The 25,376-nt window shown below is 39.4% G+C and overlaps 2 protein-coding genes across 4 annotated transcripts in view; one reads left to right on the forward strand and one right to left on the reverse strand.

Annotated features, from left to right (window-relative positions):
- The first annotated feature begins 776 nt into the window (after positions 1-776).
- mterf4 (mitochondrial transcription termination factor 4) lies at positions 777-23,664 on the forward strand. The gene is made up of 4 exons (XM_069896413.1): positions 777-1,458; positions 6,659-7,193; positions 10,854-11,038; positions 19,899-23,664. Exons 1-4 carry the CDS (start codon positions 1,426-1,428, stop codon positions 20,226-20,228), a joined length of 1,083 nt encoding a protein of 360 aa, XP_069752514.1. The 5' UTR covers positions 777-1,425; the 3' UTR covers positions 20,229-23,664.
- pask (PAS domain containing serine/threonine kinase) overlaps positions 20,301-25,376 on the reverse strand; it is a 90,651-nt gene continuing 85,575 nt past the window's right edge. For all 3 annotated transcript variants that reach the window (XM_069896410.1, XM_069896411.1, XM_069896409.1), the window contains one exon: positions 20,301-24,748. In XM_069896410.1, coding sequence (XP_069752511.1) covers positions 24,525-24,748 — 224 coding nt within the window. In that variant the 3' untranslated portion in view covers positions 20,301-24,524. The remainder of the gene's footprint in view (positions 24,749-25,376) is intronic.

Below are 25,376 nucleotides of genomic sequence, written 5' to 3' on the forward strand. Positions count from 1 at the left end.
CATGATGGTTGCTTTCTTCAGTGATCGACCTTGCCATGTGAGATTGGTAACCCTGTGTGTGTTTTTTCTCCCTCCCCATTTTTGTTTTCTATCTCTCTCAGGCTAGAGACACATGAGAATGCAGATGGTAGAATTGAGAGCAAGAAACCAACCCTGCAGGGTTCTGATCTGAAACATGGACAGTGCTTTTTATCCCATTGCTGCTGTTTGGCCTGCTTGGTTTCTCCAAGTGTTTTTACTCGTCTCTTCACTGTCCATTATACCACCATTGGTGGTGTCATCTGCAAACTTACTATCCATGCTAACTACATTGTCATTTCAAGTTGTTGATATAGATTACAAACAGTGAATCAAGCATTGATCCCTGTGGCACTCCACTTGTCACAGGCTTCTAATAGAGAGAAAGGTTCCATTATTGTCACATAATAGTACATTTAGAATGTAACATACATGAAATTCTCTAACTTTTGCCTACTGTAAGGCAGACAGAAAGTAGCCACTTTGTCCACTGCCCCTCACAGAAACCAACAGCACCTGGTGTTCCTTGGTGGTCTCCCCTCCAAGTATTGACCATGAATAACAAACTCTATTCTTGCCTTCTGTCTCCTACCATCAAACCAATTTTGTATCCAGTTGGCCAGCTCACTCTGGATTCTGTGCAAGAACAGTTGTCTGGCTCATTTAGGAGCCTAACAGCGTCAGAGGAAGTGTTTTTAAACCTTAAAGTTTCCCTGATGTGGGGGGGGGGGGGGGTGGTGAGAAGGTGTCCTGAGGAAGCAGAGGCTCTCTTCATGTAACCATTACAACTTCCTTCCAACTTCACCCCCTCCTTCCTTTTGAGAGAAAGAATCGTCTGATCTTCAAAACCTAAACCAAGTCGCCTGCAAAGGGTTTGAGCTGTTGGGCACCACTGGATGAAATAATCCTGCCTTCCCATTCATACTGGAATAGACATTACTAAACGCCAGCAGCCATAGAACTACCATCTGGGGAAGGTCTGGAGATGATCCTATTTCTCTGGTCAGGGCAGTATGGTCGGCGGAGCGATTAGAGCAACGCCTCGACGGCGCCAGCGATCGGAACTAAGGGTTGGAATGTGTCAGGAGTTTTTCGTTCTCCCTGTGTCTGCGTGGGGTTTCCCCAGGGACTGGTTTCCTCCGACAGTTCGGGGGAGTCGATGAATGGGCTGAAACGGTGCTGAATGTCTAAATTAGTTGCTCCAACCCCGCAGGTGATTAGGGAGGAGGAAGGATTTCCACCCTCCTTCTGCGTTCACTCCTTTTCTCAAGCACAAGCGTGGCCAGGACAAGATGCAAGTTTCGAAGAGAACACAATGAGAAAGGGGCGGGGCGAGGCGGGCGGGCCATTCGTCCGCGGAACCGGGTGCTGCAGGGCTGCAATTCAGAGGCCCTCGCTGGAGCAGCCATGAGCCGGCGGCTGAACGTAGTGGCACAGCAGGTAAGAAGGGAGGCCGTTCAGCCCCTCGTGTTCTGCGCAGTGCGGGCCGTGCACACCCTCCGGGGAAAGGCGGCGTCTCACTGCCTTGGCCGTGCTGGAAGAGCAGCAGGGATGGGGATGCAGGGGGTCGGGCCCGAGGCGCCGGTGCTGTTCGACCTGCTGAGTTTTCCCTTCAACCACGGAGTTTGGCCTTTCACATTAAAAGCTCACCTCGCCCCTCTTCACATCCAACCCTTCGTTGGTCGGGATTGTGAGACTTTCCTGCTTCTGGCTCAGACCCGAAACATTGGCGCGTCTGGGGCAAGATCTCGACCACCCTCTGCCTGACCCTCGGTTCCACTAGCAGTTTGCCTCTTGCTCCAGATTCCAGCCTCTTGCTCCAGATTCCAGCCTCTTGCTCCAGATTCCAGCCTCTTGCTCCAGATTCCAGCTTCTTGCTCCAGATTCCAGCCTCTTGCTCCAGATTCCAGCCTCTTGCTCCAGATTCCAGCCTCTTGCTCCAGATTCCAGCCTCTTGCTCCACATTCCAGCCTCTTGCTCCAGATTCCAGCCTCTTGCTCCAGATTCCAGCCTCTTGCTCCACATTCCAGCCTCTTGCTCCACATTCCAGCCTCTGCCACTTATCCGGTCTCTGTCTCCACCCTCACCCTCCTCTCACTTACCCCTCAGCCTTCAAACTTCCTCAGTCCACCCTCCCTTTATATCAGCTATCTTCGAAATTCTAATTTATTGTCAGAGTACATGCTTAACATTACATGAGTTTCTTTTTTCTGTGCGCCAGGCAGAGATTCTACCTAACGGTAACTAAACTGGACTCAAGAAAAAGGATGCCTGTACAAAAGAGGGAAATGTAAACAAACTGTGCAATACAGAAAAGAAATATTCAGTAATAAATAATGTGCAACGTAAGAGTCTACAGGAGTCCCTGATCGAGTTTGTTGTTGAGGAGTCTGATGGTGGAGGGGGAGCAGCTGTTCCTGAACCTGCTGGTGTGAGTCTTGTGGCACCAACACCTTTTTCCTGATGGCAGCAGCGAGAACAGTGTATGCACTGGGTGGTGTACATCCTTGATGATTGCTGCTGCTCTCTGATGGCAAAGTTCTCTGTCGGTATACTCAATAGTGGAGAGGGTTTTGCTTGTGATGTCTCAGGGGTATTGGTGACCCCTTAAGAAACTGTGATGCAGCCCGTCTACATTTTCCACCACTTCGGTAGAAATTTGCCAGGGTTTCTGGTGTCATACCAAACCTCCACAAACCCCTGAGGAAGCAGAGGCCCTGATGTGCTTTTTTCACAATGCCATTATTGTGTTGGGTCCAGGAAAGATCCTCAGAGATAGTGATGCCCAAAAACTTAAATTTGCTCACCCTCTCCCACTATGATCACTGCATCGTACACCTCTAGTTTCCCTTCATAAAGTCTACAGTCAGCTCCTTGATTTTGGTGATATTGAGCATGGTTATTGTTGGTACACCATTCAGCCAAGTTTTCAATTTTCCTCCTGTATGCTGGCTCATTGCCCCTTTTTATATAGCCCTCTCCCATAGTATCAGCAGCAAATTTGTTAATGGTGCTGTTGTACCGAACCACACAGTCATAGATGTAAAGTGAGTTGAACAGGGGACCAAGTCTGTGGTGCTCCATTGCTGATGGAAGTTGTAGAGATGTTCTTACCAATCTGCACTGTCCAGGTGTTCCAGGGCTTTGTGTACCCTCTTCACTCAAGTCCTGGTACATGATCACAACCCAAACCGTCAACCAGCTTTTTGCCTCAACAGATCCTGCATGAGCCACAGAGTTCCAGCTGCTTGTTATTACCTTTTGCTCCAGATTACAGCATCTGCAGTCCCTTATGTTTCCTTTTCTTTGAAAATTTTATTTTTCATTTGCATCAATGACAAATACAATATACTTATCCATAATCATAGAGAATAATAAAATGATACAAAAAGAATACATTTCTCTCCTCCTACCCACCCCCTCCCTTCCCAAAAAAGTAGGGAAAAAAGCCAACCTCAATTTTTCATATATCATTAAATTTCAAATTTACAAATATAATCTTAAACCTTAAATTAACTAGGGTGAGTTGGAGAGGGAGCAGCAGACACTGTAATGAACTTTTACCAATGAAATCCATATAAAGTTTCCAAATCTTGTAAAAATTTTCTGGTTGATTTTAGAAATTATACATTATTTTCTCTAATGATATACAGTTTTGTAATTCCATTTGCCATCTATTCAATCCCACATTATTACTAGTTTCCATGTTACAGCCATACATTTCTTTGCTACTGCTGTTGCTAAACTTAAAAACTTCCTCTGATAAATATCTAACTTCAAATCATGAATATAACCATATAACCATTTACGGAGCGGAAACAGGCCATGTTGGCCTTTCGAGTCTGCACCGGTTCACTGATTTTGTGCTCCCTCTTCAGGCATTGGTCCCGGTAGATCTTCATTCAATAACGATGGACGAATTCATTGCAGGTGGAATCAGTCGTTCTCTTGCCCATTTGGATCTTGTATTTCTGATCACCTAACAAAAATATTTTTGGATCTTTCGGAACTTGTATCTTCATAATTTGTCCTAGTAAAATATTCACATCTCCCCAAATATTTTCTACTTTTGCACATTGCCATACTGCTCATTAATCTAAAGCATTGCTCAGAGCAATTTGAATCGTCCATGTAGTTTATGTGGAGTTTAATACAACTGATGTAAAAAATTAAATTGTAACTTTTGATATCTGACATTAATTGTGTTAGTTACACTTTCATAACATAATTTTGACCCTTCTTGGATTTGTATATTTAAATCTCTTTCCCATCTCAAGTTAGATTTAAATATATCCCTTTTCTGCATAGTCTCTTGCAATTTTATATAGATATTAGTAATAAATCTTTTGATAAATGTCTGTTATTAAATATTCAAATTGTCTTTGTTCAGCTAGTCTAAAATTCAATCCTAACTTTCTTTTTAAATATGATTTAAGTTGATAATAAGAAAAAATAGTATTATTTAGTATCTTAAACTGATCTTTCAATTGGTCAGAAGTCAAAAAAAAACAGAACCCAAAAAACAATCCTTTATCCTTTTTATTCCACAATTATACCAAATATCAAAAAATGAATTATTAACTAAAGGGAATTAAAGGATTTTGCTTTAATAACATTTTTGCTATTGATAATTTTTCATTCCTCTTTCTACATGGATTCCATTGCATACTTTAAGCATATATTTTCAAAACTGGTGTATCTATTTTCCCCTATTTTACTCATTTCGATTTGTACCCACACTGTCTTTTCACCAGTTTGATAACAGGAGGACAAGAATCTAAGTTGAGCTTCATTATATTCATCATATTTCCATGTTAATTTTTTCAATGCCATCCTAGGCATTTAGTCTCGCCATATAAATTTTCTTATTTTTTTATTTAAATGTTGAAAAAACATTGTTGGCACAAAAATTGGTAATGATTGGAGTAGGTATTGTATTCTAGAAAAAATATTCATCTTCACATAATTTATCATTCCTATTAAAGAAATAGGTAAATCCTTCCACCTTATTAAGTTTTCATAAATAAAGGCATATAATTTAATTTAAATAAATTATTCAAGTTCTTATCAATATTAATTCCTAAATATTTAACTGCCTCCTTCTGCCATTTAAATTTTGTCATTTTCTTAATTTTAGTATAATCAGTCTCAATCATTGATATCAATTCACTTATAACCTGATACCTTTAACTCATACTCTGCCAATCGTATTTTTTGAAATGAAATTTCAGGGTTTGTAAGACATCATAATCGCTGCCCGAGGCACACGCTGAGAGGGAAGTTTGAGTCAGGAAAAACCCCTGACGCCGCCATCTTCCCAAGGCTGCCCCGCCACGTGATGTTACACGCGGGGCTGGTTCGCCGTGAAAGAGTGCGCCGCCACATTTCTTTTATTTTCTTTATCTTTTATCTTAAAGTCTCTTGTGTTTTCTGTTGGAATTTTGCAAGTTTCTCCTTTAGTGAACGGAGCTCTTCATGTTCCAGGAACCAGTGTAATGAATTTTCACTGCATTCCTTCTATTAGCAAGGATTTGTTTTTAAATCAAAGGATCAAAACATTAGACATTTCTCTAGCTGCAGTCACACTGTCACAACACAACTGCAACCTTTGGAAATCGAATCTTCTTGCAACAAAGGTCAAGATTGCCTGTTGCAGTCCTAACTCAGAATCAGAATACAAATTTATTGACATGAACAAGTCACAAAATTCATTTTTGTACCACAGCATAACAGTCCAAATTCACTTGCTTAGCGCTCTGTACAAATACAAAGGCACCCAAATTCCTTTGAATCTCAACACTTCCCATCTGTCACCATTTAAAACAATATGCATTTTTTTTGTTACTGCTGGATGGGTTTACATTTTCCCACATTGTGTCCCACATGTTGTTGCACGTTCAGCTTACTCATCCTCCCCTGAAGCCTCTTTACATTCTGCTTTTGCTTGCATTTCCATTTAATTGTATGCCATCATCAAATATGGAAATCTTACATTTGATTCACACAGAGAGTGATGGGTATATGGAACCAGCTGACAGGAAGTGGTGGAGGTGGGGACAATTGATAGGCTGGACTTTTCTCCCCCTCAGAGGTTTATAAGGGGCATAGATGAAATAAAGGTGAAGTGTTGCATCATGTGGAAGGACAATTTGGGGGCACGGATAGTAGTGAGGGAGGTGTAAATCACAGGGACAGATACCAGAGGGCAATTGGCAGAAAGGGGTGAGTGGGCGAGGGAGTCGTTGGAGGAATCCTTACAGGCTGCTTACAGGTGAGCAGAGAGGAAGATGTGTCTAGTGGTGCTATCTTGTGGTTGGCGGTTGAAACTGTGATTAAATAATACATTGGACGCGGAGGCTGGGGGGTGGTAATGATGAAGGGAACCCTGTTCTTGTGGCGTCTGAAGTGGGGGGGGGGGGGGGGGGTGGGGAGGAGCCAGGACAGATGTGTAGGAAATAGAGGAGATGGAAGTGACAGATGAAATAATGGCAGTAGAGGGGAAGGAATATTTTCTGAAGAAGGCCATTTCTGTGAAGATGGAGGATTCTTTTACACAGTGTCATTAAAAATCCTGATGTTGTTAAAATCCATTGAGTCCAGGTGAGACTTCAGTTCCTGAACTATTTTTGCCATTTTTCAGGCTATGTGTGTTTGTGGCCCTCTCCACAAGATCCGGCTAGCTGTTGGGTACTGGCAACTCTCCACGCAAGAGCAACACCATGCTGCACACACAGGATCTATCAAGTGCATCTCTTCTGGGTTCTTTTCAGCCGGGATCATCAGTCATCCTGGGAAAACATCACCCTTGTCCTATTGGATCCCAAAGACCAAATCCCACTTTTCACTTTCCCAGGATGCAGCGGGCAATGACAATCCTGCAGGAAAGCATTTTGGAAAATTGGATTCACTTGCCTCTGGTTCAGAGAATACGGTTGAATCCCTTCGGAATCTGGGATTCACTGAGATTGAAGTGCAGCAACTGCTCAACTTGAATCCCAGGATGGCTGCACAGGTTCCAATGGAGGTCCTCCCTGTGCTCTCTGTCCTTCAGAGCCTTGGGCTAAACACAAGCAGCATTATGAAGGTCTTGGAGAGGTGCCCTGAACTGCTTGGAGCAAAACAACACCAACTGCAGTCACGCGTTGACAACCTGCGGAAGCATGGACTGGGTGAAGGTAATCCTCAGTAATGGTCGGTGCCTGTTCATCGTGTAGATTTTAATGCAGTGGACTGGATCTGGACCTGTTGTACAAGTACCTATAGCTGACCTTCCAGAAGTTAGTGGGATTGGGATGTGGTTTTCCTGTCTCCAGCAGGAGTTGGTGTTTGTATTTATCCTTAATGCTTAGTAATATTGAGGCAAACAATTTTCCTCTTTTACCTTTAGTTTCATTCAAGTTTTAAAATAAAAATAAGCCACCTCCACTTTGCCTGGAATAGGCAGCATCTCTCATCCTTTGCCCCAGAGCCTATTTTCCCAGCATGATGCTGGTCTAGTGTAACCCAGCAAGGCCCTGGGAAGAGTTCAGCGAAAGATGGGATGGAGAAATTGCACCACAAGTTTGGGGCTCTCAGTTTATGTCTGGAAATTCATTCTATACAAATGGCTGAATGTTGACAATTAAGGCCAATGTGACTCTCAGTACTAATTTTATTTATAAAGAGTTTTGCACTATATTGCAACATTAAAGGTGGAAGTTGTTGTCACTGTGGTATTTAGTGCACAGAAACAAACTACAGGCTGGGTTTAATCTCTAGTCATCTCACACACTGTTCCGTGCATCTCATTGTTCTCCCTCATCATTTCAAATGCCCTTCATCATCTTGAATTTCATTTGCTCTCTGTTTAAAACTTATCCTGAATTTACTCTTGGATTTATTAGTGACTGATGTGCGATGATTAAACATTTGGCTGGGTAGGACACAAACAGTTCTAGACTCCCATAGAAAGGATCTGGAGGTACTAGAGGGTGTCCAAAATGTATTTACCACAATGATAATCAAGATCTTGTCTCTTTCCCAGTAGAAATATTTAAATAAAAAATTGTTTAGCAATCTTTAACATCTCTAACAGATTTTCCACGTCTCTTTCCTAGTTTGTTTAGTACTTCTTCAGGTTATATTCTCTAATATCTTTAGAAGAAGAATATACCTTTATATTCTATGCTAGAAGTGCTGTTACCAGGATAGGTACTTAATTCAAGTTTAACAAACTATGCATTCTTGTTTTGTTTGCTATTTGTTTTGCTTTCTCTTTATCTCTACACTTAGCAATTTGTTTATGTGTAATATTTATCTTGGGATCCTTAGAGTCCGCGAGAGTTAAGTGTTGCCTCAATTCTGTGCAGCAAAATACTCAACTGAAAAGAGTATTAAGAGAATTGTAACCTTCTTCTGAACATGATCAATGCTTACACATTAGAAATGGTCGGTCCATACAGAACGTAATGATTGGAGGACAGAAAATACAAGTAAAAGCACAGCAAGTTAAAAGCTACCAATTCTGAATTAACAGGGATAGTTGCAACTGAGAATTAATCCAACCCCAATGGCCTCTGTTAACAGGAGTGGGCAGACTTTGGAAGATACTGAGTGTCCTGGATCATTATAGAATGTCAGGGAAGTGTTTCCTTGTGGGGGTGGGGGGGGGGGGAGTGTTCAGTGAAAAATAATTAAAGTGAGTGATTACAATAGAGGAGCTTAAATTAAGTTGAGGCTTGGACTTGAATACTATTTCTGTTTACGACACCACAGATGCTGCCTGACCAGTTGTGTGTCTCCTGCTTTTTCTGTTTTCTTGCATATTTCCAACATCTGCAGATTTTTTATTTGCAGGTATACCCTCTATAATTGCAAACAAGGAGGTTTGTGCAAGTTAATTAGTTCAGGAGGTCTGAAAATCAGTCTAAGGGGTAGAAGATCACAGAACTTGTGGGATGTACCAAACATAAGAAGCAGGAGCAAAAATATGGTAAATTTGACTTCTACATGGGGTACCATGAAAATGACTTTGGTGATAACAGAATGCCTTGTCCTGCATGCAGCCAATTGAAACCTAATAATCGTCATTCCAAAGAACAAAAACAATTGCACTGGCTGAAAATCTGAAGTAAACATAGAAATGCTGTAAACACTCAAAAGATTGGGGAACATCTTTGGAGAGGTAACAGAGTTCATGTTTTATGAAATTAGAAAGATGGCAGAGAAGGGTCACGGTGTTTAGGACAAAACGAATATCTCCAATAGGTGAGAGATTCACAGAAACCATGTTGTTGTTGGACTAATTAAATAGGATCTCTGGTGGAAGGGGAAGTTACAAGAAAGACACTGCTGGAACTGTGAAGTACAGAATGATGAAATAAATAAAGCTGGAAATACCCTCCAGATCAGAGTGTTATAAGGAGAAAAAAAAATTGATTTAAAGTTGCAGGCTCCCACACAATTGAGTTTTTTTTTAAAAAGGTGACCAAGAACATCGATGCGAGTAGAGCAATGGACTTTAGCGAGGCCTTTGACAAAGTCCCACCTGGTCAGTCAGTCCTCAAGGTCAGATTGCAGGAGATCTAAGGTGAACTAGCTAACTGGGTACATTATAGGCCTGATGGTAGCAGAGTTATCTTCTCAGATTGGAGGTCTGCAACCATTGGTGTGCCACAGGGATTGATTGGGTCCACTGTTTCACATTAACAACTTGGTTGACAAAGTGGTCAGCACAGTTAATAAGTTTGCAGATGACACTAATATTGGTGGTATAGAGAACAATGGAGATAGGGTACCTAAGATTGCAACAGGATTGAGATGAATGGGAAAGTGGGCCAAGGAAAGGAATTTAACTCTGAAAAACGTGAGGTGATGCATTTCAGAAGGTTAAACCAGGACAAGACTTGTAGTCGAAATGGTAGGGCCATTTTTCAGACACCTGCCAACATTTTTCCATTCCTTCATGAGGGCTCAAGCCCAAAACATCATTTATGCATCTTTATCTTTGCTATGTAAAGGTAATTGTTCAAGCAGCTGAGTTTGTATTTTTACTTCAACCAGTGTCTGCAGACTTTTGTGTTACCTTTAGCCCCGGGGCATATTGCAGAACAGAAAGTCTTGGGTGCACAGGTACATAGTTCTGTGACATTGGTGACACAGGTAAACAGGGTGGCACACTTGACTTAATAATTCAAGGTATTGAGCACAGGATGTCATGTAACAACTGTACAAGATGTTGGTGGGACGAGCTTTGTGAATCGTTCCTGTCACCCACTTCAAGTAAGGAGATCGTAAAACTGCAATAGGTATAGATTCACATGAATGTTGCCAGGACTGGTTGGATTGGATCACAAGGAAAGGATGGATAGGCTGGGACTTTTCTCCCAGGAGCATAGGAGGCTAAGGGATGGCACTATGGAGGTTTAGAAAATCATGAGGGGTGAAGATAAATAGGCTTTTTCCAAGATTGAGGAACTTTCAAAAGTTAGATTTAAAGTGAGAGTGGAAAGATTCATGGGGGACCTTCTTCTAGTGGGCATATGGAATGAGCTGCTGGAGGAAGTGGTAGAGGTGGGGACAAAATCACCATTCAAGACATTTTGACAGGTACATGGATAGCAAAGATGTAGGACAAGAGGCAAAGCACAAGCAAATGGGACAAGCTTAGGTAGACAACTTAGCTGGCATGCACTAGGTGGGCTGAATGGCCTGTTTCCATGTTGCAAATCTTTGACTCTCAGAAACATAGGTGTGGAGCACATTATCAGAAAGCAGCAGGGAATTCTGGGTTAACATATCTGAATGCCATCTGTGGTTCCTAAGCTGGATTTTCATTGTGTGCCCTTATTTTGCAGGTAAACTACAACGCGTCTTTGTGCATTGTCCACAGATTCTGAATCTCTCTGCAAAGCAGGTGAACAACACCGTGCGCTTTTTCAAAGACAAGTGTATTTTCACAGCACAACAGGTTACGGAAATTCTCCAAACTTCACCCAATGTTCTCTTTGAAAAGTTTGAAGAACTGGAATACAAATTCCAGGTACAGTAATGAGCACATCCTTGGAGAACCAATATTTTCCCCCCACAATTTAGACCATTAACCATTATAAAAAAATATTTTTGTGGATCATTCTTCTAGATTTCAGATTGTGTTTATACTTTCACAAGGGACTACTTGAATGATGTCTTTAAAGAACCATGTTGATAGTTGCACCCATTTATTCATTGAGACTTATTTTTATTTTGTAAACATTATACTGTTTGAAATAGAATATCAAAGATGTTTATATGTCTAACACCTAATTACTGCCTTTTTTTTTAAATGTCCAAAGATATATGGTAATTAATTTGTCTCACTGCTCTGTTCTTTTTTACTGAGCTGCTCTATTTCCCATCAGTCAGCAGACGACACGATTCCTTTTAATTGAAATCTTTTAGGGAAGTTTGGGGGGAAATAAAGGAAGATGCTAAAAAGGTTCATGATCATTTGCAGCATTGAAAATAGATTTATTTACTGATAGACCAAATCTGTTCCAGTTTTACAGTTGTAGGAAAATATTCCTCAGCCAAGACATTGTCCAGGTTTTGGCTTAGAAAATAATGTAAAATTCTGCAGAATTTTGAAAGAATTTCAATCTTAAATTCAATGCCTTAGCTGAAGTTGACACCCACCCTGTTCAGCAGACTATGTTAGCAGTGAAGAAATGTCAGTCACGAAGCAATAAAGATCAGCATACTGATGTAAAAAGTAAAACATGAAACTCTGCAGACACCGTGGTTGAAGTAAAAACACAAAGCTGGAGAAACTCAGCAGGTCAAACATGTCCTTTATGTAGCAAAGATTTAAAAATACATAACTGACATTTTCAGCCTTGAGCCCTGATGTGATGTACAGGATATTTCTGGTGCCAATGTTAAATTTCCAGCTGAACCTGCTGAATCAAAATATCTTTTCTTATGGATTCCACCAACCGTAATTTGGTTACAGGCTAGTGAATATATATAAAATTGTTTAATTAGCATTCTTTTTTTTTCCCAGCCAATATCATGGTTTTTTTTAAATTTTTTATTTTTCACACTATAAACCACATTGATCAACATACATACATTTTCATTTTCAAATATATACAGTGTCGTTTTCTTCCCCCCCTCCCTCTTCCCATCCCACCCTCCCTACCTCCCCTCTCATTCATTTAAAGTTCAGAATCTAAGATACATTAAACCCCTCAAACAATGTTGTCACTCAATAAAAACAAACAAGAATTTCCACTGAATCAAGTCTTTTCATTCCCTTCTCCTTCTGTCATTTTAGGTGGTAGATGTCCCCGGTAGGTTTTCTCTATTGTGTTTCATGTATGGCTCCCATATTTGTTCAAATATTGTAATATTATTTCTTAAATTATGTTATTTTTTCTAATGGAATACATTTATTCATTTCTATATACCATTGGTGTATTCTCAAGTTATCTTCTAATTTCCAGGCTGACATAATACATTTTTTTGCTACAGCTAGGGCTATCCTAACAAATCTTTTTTGTGCACCATCCAAATCAAGTCCAAATTCTTTGTTTTTTATGTTACTTAGGAGGAAGATCTCTGGGTTTTTTGGTATATTGCTTTTTGTGATTTTATTTAATATCTGGTTTAGATCTTCCCAAAATTTTTTCACTTTCTCACATGTCCAGATTGCATGAATTGTTGTTCCTATTTCCTTTTGACAGCGAAAACATGTCAGATACTATTGGGTCCCATTTATATAACTTTTGATATGTAATATATAGCCTGTGTATCCAGTTATATTGTATCATACGTAACCTCATATTTATTGTATTTCTCATAGTTCCTGAGCATAACCCTGAGCATAACTTCTCCCATGTTTCCTTCTTTATCTTTATGTTTAGATCTTGTTCCCATTTTTGTTTAGTTTTACTATTTGTTTCCTCGTTCTCCTTTTCTTGTAGTTTAATCACATATTCAAAATTACTTCCCTCTGGTAACCTCAGACTGCTTCCCAATTTGTCCTTCAAGTAGGGTTTCAGTTGGTAATATGCCAACACTGTATCGTGAGTTATATATTTATCTTTTATTTGTTCAAAGGATAATAATTTATTTCCTGAAAAACAATTTTCTATTCTTTTGATCCCTTTTTTCTCCCATTCTCTAAAGGAAAGGTTATCTATTGTAAAAGGGATTAGCTGATTTTGCGTCAGTATTAGTTTTGGTAGTTGGTAATTTGTTTTATTCCTTTCTACATGAATCTTCTTCCAAATATTGCGCAGATGATGTAATACTGGAGAATTCCTACGTTGTACCAATTTTTCATCCCATTTATATAATATATGTTCGGGTATCTTCTCCCCTATTTTATCTAGTTCTAATCTAGTCCAATCTGGCTTTTCCCTTGTTTGATAAAAATCTGATAGGTATCTTAATTATGCAGCTCTATAATGGAGCGCTCACACCCCTAACGTCGAGGTACTCGAGATGGCAGAGGTCGACAGCATCGAGTCCACGCTGCTGAAGATCCAGCTGCGCTGGATGGGTCACGTCTCCAGAATGGAAGACCATCGCCTTCCCAAGATCGTATTATATGGCGAGCTCTCCACTGGCCACCGTGACAGAGGTGCACCAAAGAAAAGGTACAAGGACTGCCTAAAGAAATCTCTTGGTGCCTGCCACATTGACCACCGCCAGTGGGCTGATAACGCCTCAAACCGTGCATCTTGGCGCCTCACAGTTTGGCGGGCAGCAGCCTCCTTTGAAGAAGACCGCAGAGCCCACCTCACTGACAAAAGGCAAAGGAGGAAAAACCCAACACCCAACCCCAACCAACCAATTTTCCCTTGCAACCGCTGCAATCGTGTCTGCCTGTCCCGCATCGGACTGGTCAGCCACAAACGAGCCTGCAGCTGACGTGGACTTTGTACCCCCTCCATAAATCTTCGTCCGCGAAGCCAAGCCAAAGAAGGAAGATAATAATTTTTAAAGTTTGGCAGTTGTAAGCGTCCTTGTTTATACCATTCTGTTAATTTATCTAGTGCTATCTTCGGTTTCCCCCTTTCCATAAAAATTTCCTTATTATTTTCTTTAACTCCTTGAAGAATTTCTCCGTCAAGTGTATTGGCAATACCCGAAATAGGTATTGTATTCCTGGGAAAATGTTCATTTTAATACAGTTTATCCTTCCTATTAGTGTTAGTGGTAAATCTTTCCAATGCTCTAAGTCGTCCTGTAATTTTTTCATTGGTGGATAATAATTGAGTTTATATAGATGGGCGAGGTTTTTATTTATTTGTATACCTAGGTATCGTATTGCTTGCATTTGCCATCTGTATGGTGATTCTTTCCTAAATTTTGAGAAATCCGCATTATTCATTGGCATTGCTTCACTTTTATTTGCATTAATCTTGTATCCCGACAGTTCTCCATATTCCTTCAATTTCTTATGTAATTCTTTTATTGATATTTCTGGTTCTGTTAAGTATACTATAACATCATCTGCAAATAAACTGATTTTATATTCCTTGTCTTTTATTTTTATCCCTTTTATTTTCTGTTTTATCGGTTCTGCTAGTGGTTTTATGGCTAACACGAACAATAAGGGCAATTGTGGGCATCCCTGCCTTGTTGATCTGCTTAATTTAAATTGTTTTGATATATATCCATTTACTGTCACTTTCGCCAATGGCCCCTTATATAATGCTTTAATCTAATTAATATATTTCTCTGGTAAACTGAATTTTTGTAGTAATTTGAATAAATAATTCCATTTTACTCTGTCAAAGGCCATCTCTGCGTCTAAAGCCACCGCTACTGTTGGAGCTTTATTTCCTTCTACTGCATGAATTAAGTTAATAAATTTACAAATATTGTATATTGTTCATTTTTTTTTAATAAATCCAGTTAGGTCTAGATTTACTATTTTTGGTACATAGTCAGCTAATCTGTTTGCTAATAGTTTAGCTATTATAATCTGTGTTAAGTAAAGATATTGGTCTATATGACGCTGGTGCGAGTGGATCTTTCCCTGTCTTTGGTATTACTGTAATTATTGCTGTTTTGCATGAATCTGGTAAGCTTTGTGTTTTATCAATCTGGATGATTACTTCCAGGAGGGGAGGAATTAATAAATCTTTAAATGTTTTATAGAATTCTATTGGGAATCCATCCTCTCCTGGTGTTTTATTATTCGGTAGTTTTTTAAATTATCTCTTGTATTTCTACTATTTCAAATGGTTCTGTTAATTTATTTTGTTCCTCTATTTGTAATTTCGGAGTTCAATTTTAGTTAAAAATTCATCTATTTTGTCTTCTTTCCCTTCAATTTCAGTTTGGTATAATTGTTCGTAGAATTCTCTGAAGTTTTCATTAATCTCTGTTGGATTATATGTGATTTGTTTGTCTTTTTTCCTTGATGCCAATACCATTCTCTTAGTTTGTTCTGTCTTAAGCTGCCATGCTAGAATTTTGTGCGTTTTTTCTCCTCGTTCATAATTTTTCTGTTTTGTCTTCATTATGTTCTTCTCCACCTTATATGTTTGTAGTGTTTCATATTTTATCTGCCAATTCTCTTCTTTTAGTTGTGTCTTCCTTCATTGCTAATTCTTTTTCTATATTTGCTATTTCCCTTTCCAACTGCTCTGTTTCCTGATTGTAGTCCTTCTTCATCTTGGTTACATAACTTATTTGCCCTCTGACGAACGCTTTCATTGCATCCCATAGTATAAACTTATCTTTCACTGATTCCGTATTTATTTCAAAGTACATTTTAATTTGTCTTTCAATTAATTCTCTAAAATCCTGCCTTTTAAGTAGCATGAAGTTTAATCTCCATCTATACATTCTTGGAGGGATGTCCTCTAACTCTATTGTCAATATCAGGGGTGAGTGGTCCGATAATATTCTAGCTTTATATTCTGTTTTTTCTTACTCTGTCTTGCATGCGAGCTGATAACAGGAATAGGTCTATTCTTGAGTATGTTTTATGTCTACCCGAATAATATGAATATTCCTTTTCCTTTGGGTGTTGTTTCCTCCATATATCCAAAAGGTGCATTTCTTGCATCGATTTAATTATAAATTTGGGTACTTTGTTCCTTCTGTTAATTTTTATCCCAGTTTTATCCATGTTTGAATCCAAATTAAGGTTGAAATCCCCTCCTATTAGTATGTTCCCTTTCGTGTCTGCTATCTGCAAAAAAATATCTTGCATAAATTTTTGATCTTCTTCATTAGGTGAATATACATTGAGTAAATTCCAAAACTCCGAATATATCTGACATTTTATCATTGCATATCTCCCTGCTGGATCTATTATTTCCTCTTCTATTTTAATTGGTACATTTTTACTGATTAATATAGCTACTCCTCTAGCTTTTGAATTATATGGCGCTGCTGTTACATGTCCTATCCAATCTCTCTTTAATTTCTTGTGCTCCATTTCAGTTAAGTGTGTTTCTTGCACGAATGCTATATCAATTTTTTCTTTTTTCAGTAAATTTAGCAGTTTCTTCCTTTTGATTTGGTTTTGTATTCCGTTAATATTTAAAGTCATATAGTTCAACATAGCCATTTCATACTTTGTTTATCTTTCCTTTCCGTTTCCTCATCATCACCTTTCCTTCTTATCCATTTCAGCTTTCTTGTGTGGAACACTTTATAAGACAACATTTCTAAAACATCAAACATTTCCCTTATTCTCCTATCTAAAATTTCTTTAACCCCACTATCCTCTCCCCTTCCTGAGTTGCCCTTTATCCCTTGTCAGGCAACCACATCTCTCCTCTCCATTTGGATTTGCGAATTCACTCGCAAGCGTCAACTGATTTTGCAGTGACCGTAACTCCTCCCCACCCAGCCCCCCCAGAAAAGATTCCAATTTTCATATATAACAAAGGCCACTCTTAATTCCCTCCTTACTTCCTCTCTTCCCTTTCTTTCACTTATTAATTCTTATCTATACTCGCATACACTCATGTACACACATATATACATACACACACACATATATATATATATCTTTTTTCTTTTTCTTTGGCTTGGCTTCGCGGACGAAGATTTATGGAGGGGGTAAAAGTCCACGTCAGCTGCAGGCTCGTTTGTGGCTGACAAGTCCGATGCGGGACAGGCAGACACGGTTGCAGCGGCTGGAGGGGAAAAATGGTTGGTTGGGGTTGGGTGTTGGGTGTTTCCTCCTTTGCCATTTGTCAGTGAGGTGGGCTCTACGGTCTTCTTCAAAGGAGGTTGCTGCCCGCCAAACTGTGAGGCGCCAAGATGCACGGTTTGAGGCAATATCAGCCCACTGGCGGTGGTCAATGTGGCAGGCACCAAGAGATTTCTTTTCTTTGGTGCACCTCTGTCACGGTGGCCAGTGGAGAGCTCGCCATATAACACGATCTTGGGAAGGCGATGGTCCTCCATTCTGGAGACGTGACCCACCCAGCGCAGCTGGATCTTCAGCAGCGTGGACTCGATGCTGTCGACCTCTGCCATCTCGAGTACTTCGACGTTAGGGATGAAAGCGCTCCAATGGATGTTGAGGATGGAGCGGAGACAACGCTGGTGGAAGCGTTCTAGGAGCCGTAGGTAATGCCGGTAGAGGACCCATGATTCAGAGCCGAACAGGAGTGTGGGTATGACAACGGCTCTGTATACGCTTATCTTTGTGTATATATACACCCATATACACACATACATATAGTTCGTAGTCATTTTTGCTCTCGTTACATGTCTTCATCTCTGTCTGTCTTGTAGTTGTTCTGCAAATTTTCATGCTTCCTCCGGCCCTGGAATAACTATTTTAAGTACCACTGGGTACTTTAGCATAAATTTATATCCTTTTTTCCATAGGATCACTTTTGCTGTATTAAACTCCTTTCTCTTCGTTAGGAGTTCAAAACTTATGTCTGGAAAGAAAAATTTTTTTTGACCTTTGTATTCCAGTGGCTTTTTGTCTTCTCTTATTTTCTTCATTGCTTTCTCCAATATATTTCCTCTCATTGTATATCTTAGGAATTTTATTAAAATGGATCTTGGTTTTTGTTGTGGCTGTGGTTTAGGGGCTAATGTTCTATGTGCCCTTTCTATTTCCATTTCTTCCTGTAATTCTGGTCTTCCTAGGACCCTGGGGATCCAATCTTTTATAAATTCTCTCATATTCTTGCCTTCTTCATCTTCCTTAAGGCCCACTATCTTTATATTATTTTTTCTATTATAATTTTCCATTATATCTATCTTCTGAGCTAACAGCTCTTGTGTCTCTAACTTTTTTATCAGATGCTTCTAATTTCTCTTTTAAGTCCTCTACTTCCATTTCTACGGCTGTTTCTCGTTCTTCTACCTTGTCCACTCTTTTTCCTATGTCTGACATGACCATCTCTAATCTATTCATTTTTTCTTCTGTACTTTTAATTCTTTTTATTTCACTAAATTCTTGTGATTGCCATTCTTTTACTGATTCCATATATTCTTTAAAAAAAAAATCCATTGTCTTGCCTTTCTCCTCTTCTTCCATTTCCCTCTCTTCTTCTTCCACCTCTTCCTCTTCTTCCACCTCCTCCGGGTTGGTCATCTGTTTCCTTGATTTCTTTTTACTCTTCTTTCTTGTTCTCGTTGTTTTCTATGTTCTCTTCTTGCTGCTGTGCTGTGGCTGTCATTCTCAGCTGTGGAGATCGACTCCTCAGCTGGTCCCCCCTCCCATCAGTGTTTTTTTTGTCTTGCGCATCACGCATGCACGGTTGCGCACTTTTGCTTGGCTCTGAGAGCCATTTTTGTAGTCCCGAGCTCGGGACTTCGACTGACCTGAGGGAGCGGGTTTCTCTCTCCACAGCAGGCCTCCTCGGACAGGTAAGGCCTTCACCTTCTTCCGATGTCTTTTCTTCTTCCCGTTGCTTTTGACTTTTCTTTCTTCGCTGCCATTTTCTTCCCACCTTTCCTTTCACTTTATTTTAATTTTTGTGTTTGTGCCTTTGTGTTTTCTGTGTTTTTTTAAAACTTTTCCGGAGAGGGCTGGAGTTCCCCAACCGGCCACTACTCCATCACGTGACTCCTCTTAATTAGCATTCTTAAGGCAAAGAATAGCCATTGTAATGCAAAATTTGTAACAACCTATGAAACTTTATTTACAAGGATGAGGTTCTTGAGGAGAAAGTTAAGAGATCTGAGAAGCAAAGTTAAAATTTTAAGTGTTATAGAACTAGTTCTGGTTGTTAAGGGTGTTACCAATGAGCACAAATTCATTGTCATCAAAAGATACAAAACAGAATATTTTTAAACAAGTTTGCAAGCACATGAAGGATTTGTGGTCATGCAATTAAAAACAACTTGTCATTACAGTGAAGCTCCAATAATGCAGGATCTGATTATTTGGAAATCCCAATAGTCCACTATCTGGCTCACTCATCAAGGACACGAGCCACAGGTCCAGAGTGTGCTGGGCTGGGTGTGTGTCAAGGCTGGGGACCAGAATATCAGAGTTCAGGAACATGGGTGGGTGTGTGGTTGGAGCTAGGATCTGGAGTGTCTGTATATTTCCTGCTGACTTTATTATTTTACAAGCCTTAACCATGCTCTTTACTTTCTCAAAGAACTGTTTTGTCAAATAAAAGTTTCCTTTCATAAGTGTGTTGACTCTACCTCAGTGTTACAAAAATCTTGATTCCTTACAGCTTATTGTATCTCTCTAATGACTGATGTTAGCCGAACCAGCCATTGGCCTCCTCTTGTGTGTCTGTCTCTCATCAAATGATTAGGTGGGAGCAAATTGGAGATTTTCCATGAATAGTCAATAGGAATAAGTAACATTGCTCTTCCCATCTTAAAAATGTCAAATTTCCATGATTGCTGGTTACTAACTAATCTGGAGGTCTTTTATTAACTTTTATTTTCATCTTATTTCACAGTTTGCATATTTCCGAATGGGAATAAAACAAGCGGTGATAGTAAAGTCTGGAATATTCCGGGTATCGTTGGAGGAACTGAAACAGCGTCTCATCTTCTTAGAACGGCTCGGGCGATATCAGACGCCAGATAAGAAGGGTCAGACTCAGATCATAAACCCCAAACCAAAGGACATAATCACCGCTAATGAAGACTACTTCCTAGCTCAAGTGGCCATGTCTTCTCAGGAGGAGTTTGATACTTTTAAGAAGCTCCTGAAGCGCGAGGATGAAGATGAAGGTACATCTGAGGAATTGTCTGACAGTGATGAAGAACTGTTTCCAGAAAAATAGTGAAGGTCTCAAAATAGATTTCTGTGGTGGAGTATTAAAAAAAGATTAATTTATGAAAACACACTTGGACCATCATGTTCAATCTTGTATTCAAAAGTTGTAAATACAAGAATTTAAAATGGCAAAATAACCACCAAGAATAATAGGTCATTGAAATACATAGGAATACGATGTATCACAGGGTTGAGCTCTTTTATCCAAAGACTTCTTTGTTTTTCCATCACTGTTTCAAAATAAATCCTTCCAGAAAAAAAGTGACAGACTAAGTTTCAGTAAATTTCTGAATCTTGCCAATCATCAAGGTTCTCTTAATAGTTCAGAATAATTTATTTCCCCATTTTTGAATTAAGAATGAAAAACCAACAGGGTTGCTTCTGGGAGGAGTGATGCATCAGTGGAAGTTTATGCACTAAAATTCTGGATTGGAGACATCTGCAGAAACATTTCAAATGAGAGGGTTGCTCGTCAGGTTCATACCAGAGAAACAGGCCCTTCACCCCAACTCATCCATGCTGACTATGTTACCTCCTAAACTAATCCCATTTACCAAGTGGTACCTAGTTCTTAACATGTACCTCTCTAAATAAAATTTTAGTGTTAAAATTGAACCCAATTCTTTTGGCACCTCATTCCATATACCCACTACCCCTTGTGAGAAAGTTGGGAAAAAGACTGGGCTCTCATCTTAGCTACACTCACTGTATCTACCTTAATTTTTTATAAACCTCTCAGCCTCCTATCCTTTTAATTCAAGCTGTCTTAGTTACATCCTTGTGAATCTTTTCAGCATCCATTCCAATTTAATGACATTCTTCCTTTAACTAGGCAACCTGAACTGTGGTCAATAATCTAAGTATATTCTCATCGACATCTTGAACAGTTGTAACATGATGTCCTAGTTCTTGTCCTCAGTGTCCCAGCCAATAAAGGCAAGTGTACTAAACACCTACACCACTGTATTCCTATGTCTACACTTTTATATAGAATGAGGTACCCATAAGTCTCTCTCTTTTGTACAACTCTCCAGGGCCCTGCCATTATGCAAGTCTTCCCTTGGTTTAACCAACCAAAGTGCAACACCTCACTCTTGTCCAGAATAAATTTCCATTTGTCCTTCCTTGGCTTGCTTACCTGGATCTTGTAACCTGAGATGACCATCACTACATCATCAATTTTGGTGTCATTTGCAAACTGCTAATTACATTATCATTATTAATGTAGATGGCAAATATTTGCATCCTGCACTGATCCCTGCAGTTCAGCACTGATCACAGTCTTTCAATCTGAGATAGAACCCTCCACTACCACCCTCAGATTCTTGCCAAGCCAATTCTGTACCCATTTGGCTAGGTCACCCTGGATCCCATGTGATTCAACTTTCTGGACTAGCCTGCCATGCGGGACCTTGCTAAAGGCCTTTTTGAAGTCCAAATAGACAAAATCCACCACCCTATCCTTATCAATCCATTGGGTACCTCTGAAAGAATTCAATTTTATGAGACCGTTTCTCATGTACAAAGCCATATTGACTATCCCCAACCAGTACTTGATTTTCCAAACGCAGCTCAATGGCCTGTAGTTCCTTGGCTAATCCTTACAGCCTTTCTTTAATCAAGGCAGAATACGTCACCTTCCAGTTTTCTATTACTTCACCTGTGGCTAAAAATGATGCAAATATGTCTTCCAGGGTCCCAACAATTTTTGCCATAGTTTCCTATAATGTTGAAGGATCTATTTTGTGGATTATCTCATTTTACAATTTACTCCTGGCAATGTGTGCAGACTTGCTCCCTCAAAACATGCTTTCCCTCCCATAACTTCATATCTGTATGTCTGGCAATATTCTCTCGTCTGAATCGTTGATATAGATCACAGCAGATGAGTGCAGGAGTATACCAATCATCCTGCACCACTACTTAATACTGTACAATCAGATGACCATCATCCTATTCCTCTTCATGCCACTTGATCCATTAAGCCAAAAGAAACAGATTTAACTCCCTTTTAAACATATTTGATGAACTAGCCTCAACAATCTTCTGTGGCAGAAAGTTCTACAAGTCACAATTCAGTGAAAAAAATTCTATTAATCTCAGTCCCAAATGGGCTTTTGTCTTTAGACTGTGCCCCCTTGTTCTGGACTTCCAACATCAGGAACAATCTACTTACATCTAACCCATTTAATCCTGTCAGAATTTTATGTCTCCATGAGAACCCCTCATTCTGCTGAATCCAGTCTTTCTTCATACATCAGTTCTGCCATCCCAGGAATCAATCTGGTTAATAGTACATAGCAGTCCCAGCAAAGATTCTGGTGGCTCCCAACAAGAAAATGACCGTTTATTCTCATTTCCTCCACCCATAGTAACAGATTACCTCAACTTCACAACGTCTTAATCTTTAATGTACAAATAGATATAGAAATCTTCCCCATTTTCTTGCCAAGATTTATCCAAGAGCCTGTAGTAATGTGAACTATCTTGAGATTAGTTGTGATATCAGCACACACTCTCAATCTCTACTGCACCAATTGGCTGAAGTAGGAGTCATCATCAGTCATGTTTTGTTACTAACACTGAAATCTGGTTGAAGCAAATTGATGCCGCTGAAATAAATTGGGGAAAGGTAGATGTTATTGCATATTATTTTGAATAAAAATAAATACAAAAATATGCAATTTCAAAACAAAGATACCGTTTAAACAATATTCCAGAAATTTCAAAGAAATAGAACATTAGAGTTTATGCCACATTAGTACCAGCAGAGTATTTGGCAAGGGCAGGAAAATGGTTATTCACAGACTAATCAAGATGGTATTTGATTTAGTAGCTCAATTATAGAAAGCATTTAAGGAACGTGACCAGTGGGGACAGAAGTGTGTGGTATCTTAATGCAGAGGTAACTTGAGAGAAATCTGGATTAATTATTTAGGGCATTTTAATACACCATTTATATTTTTTTCTTTCTCCCCTCAATAAGTTTCATTTAAGAGCATTTCCAAAGTAATTGTTGCAAACCAGAATTAATCAGCAGTTCCAAATGGAGAGAGACGAGGTGTATACGTAGTTGGTCTATTTTAAGGTTCAAATGATCAGGTGAACTAAAACCAGTCCTTGGTTGTTTTTTTTTACAAGGATGATGAAGGTTCAAACTCACATCACTTCAGCTTGTTGCACTATCTGCTCCAACTCCTGGATTACTTTTATAAATTTACTTTAAAGAATTTTTGGGTGTTTATGACAAATGTATTTTCACAAAGTGAAATGAAATACTAAAAGAAAAAGCTTTGAAGGGGAAAAGGAAACCTGAGGGGGAATTTTTTTCATTATAATAAAATAATTTTTTTTAAAAAATAAATCAGAAAGGTGGTGTACATTTGTTCTCACCAGTTTGGCATATTCATTACTTCATTACCTGCAATACAAGGAACAGCAAGAATGGTCTGCAACACAAAGTGTAATTATCAAGAATACGATTCATCTGAAAAACCAAGTATGATAATGAATTTTGTGTAACAATAAAGATTCTACATTTTCTGCCTGGGTACGCTCTGTCAAATAAGAGCAAGGAAACAATCCAACAGAGGGAACTTTAAAATAGAGAGGAGGTAGGATGGCAATTGAATAAGGGGATATTGGTTGGCAGGGATGGCATTAAATCCTAACGTAAATAACAATAGTACAATATCTCTTGACTTTAACTAGTCTTTTAAAATAACAATCAAATAATTTAAGTTGCAGTCTATGACAATGTGCTATATGCAAACAGCAGAATCCTAGCCGTGTTCATAATTCAGCCAGGTGGTTGTACATTTCTAAGGTTCTAAGAATCTTTCCATCTTAATTATCTGTTGTATTTTGAAAAATAACCCCCAGAATTTAATGTGGATTTGCACCACCTGGCCTGTGCTGAATGTAACAACAGCATCCATGGTGGTTGTCCTATAATTGTCTCAGGACTTAAGGCTACAGAAAGTTCACAATTGTGGAACAAAGTGCATGAATAGAAATGGGATTTAACTAAATTTGGCTAGCCACCACATTCATGTTACTCAGTTTCAGTTCATGGATAGCTTTGGGCAACTTTGGGATTTTATCATTGAAAATTATATTTGCCACAGGAGTATAGGAAATTGACATCCCACCAGTTACTCCACTCACAAAAGTATTGGAGATCCTACTGTTCTCTACAGCACAATACACACTTTACAAGATGCACAACTCAAAAACACAATGTTAAAACTTAAGTGCAAAGGGATCTACCCCAGATCTTAGTTTGCATCCAGGGTTGTTGGTTTCAATCCTGGCTGCACAGGTATCCCACGAGGTCAGACTGGAGCTTGGTTGAAAATGGCAGTGTTTCAGCAGCTGTGTTCTCATCCTTCTCGTTCAGATCAGAATGTGAATGTTCAGCTTGCAGGTCTGCAGTGCAAAGCCTGTCCGTACTCCCTTCATTCTCAGTGCCAGCAAATTTCAAAGAGGGAATAAATAATCTGTGGTCCTCTCCAACCACAGCAGGCCCTATATGCAAGTAGAATGAATGAATTGATTAAGACAGAGTTTATCACCTTCACGTCAGATTGTCCAAATGGATACTCAAACCAAGCATGAAAACTGAACTCAAGGAGTTCCATCACTTCACTGTGCTTTCCAAGGTAAGGGATACTACTTGCTTTGTGAAAGTAACAAGGTCCTGCACTTTTCCACAAGGCTGGGATGAAGGTTGGCAGTTTTGATTAGAACCATTAGCTCTCGGCTGTGGAAATTACTCGGACCTCAGCACATGCTCTGTTGAACATCGAAGGAAGTGGAATAACTGGTGCCACTCTGGATTTTCTGACATAGCCTTGGGATTCCCCGCCCTGCCTAGTACCCATGAGAGACCTACTTGGAAAACAATTTATAAACAGCTTCATGTTTTTAATTAACATAAAATTGTCAATTTTTCATTATTTCAATTGATTTTAAAGGTCTCTCAATGTTATTCATCTAAAGTTTGACAGAAAACAAGTCATTTTGCCTTCAATCATAGTGTGCCTTACACGGGACCACACCTCCAATCTATCCGAGACCCTGCCAATCAACTCTGAGATGAAATGTAGATGTCTTAATGTTTTTGACTTATTTGTCAAAAATTTTTGATCCGCTT

The sequence above is a fragment of the Narcine bancroftii genome, chromosome 9 (genome assembly GCF_036971445.1).
Source record: "Narcine bancroftii isolate sNarBan1 chromosome 9, sNarBan1.hap1, whole genome shotgun sequence".
Lineage (NCBI taxonomy): Eukaryota > Metazoa > Chordata > Chondrichthyes > Torpediniformes > Narcinidae > Narcine > Narcine bancroftii.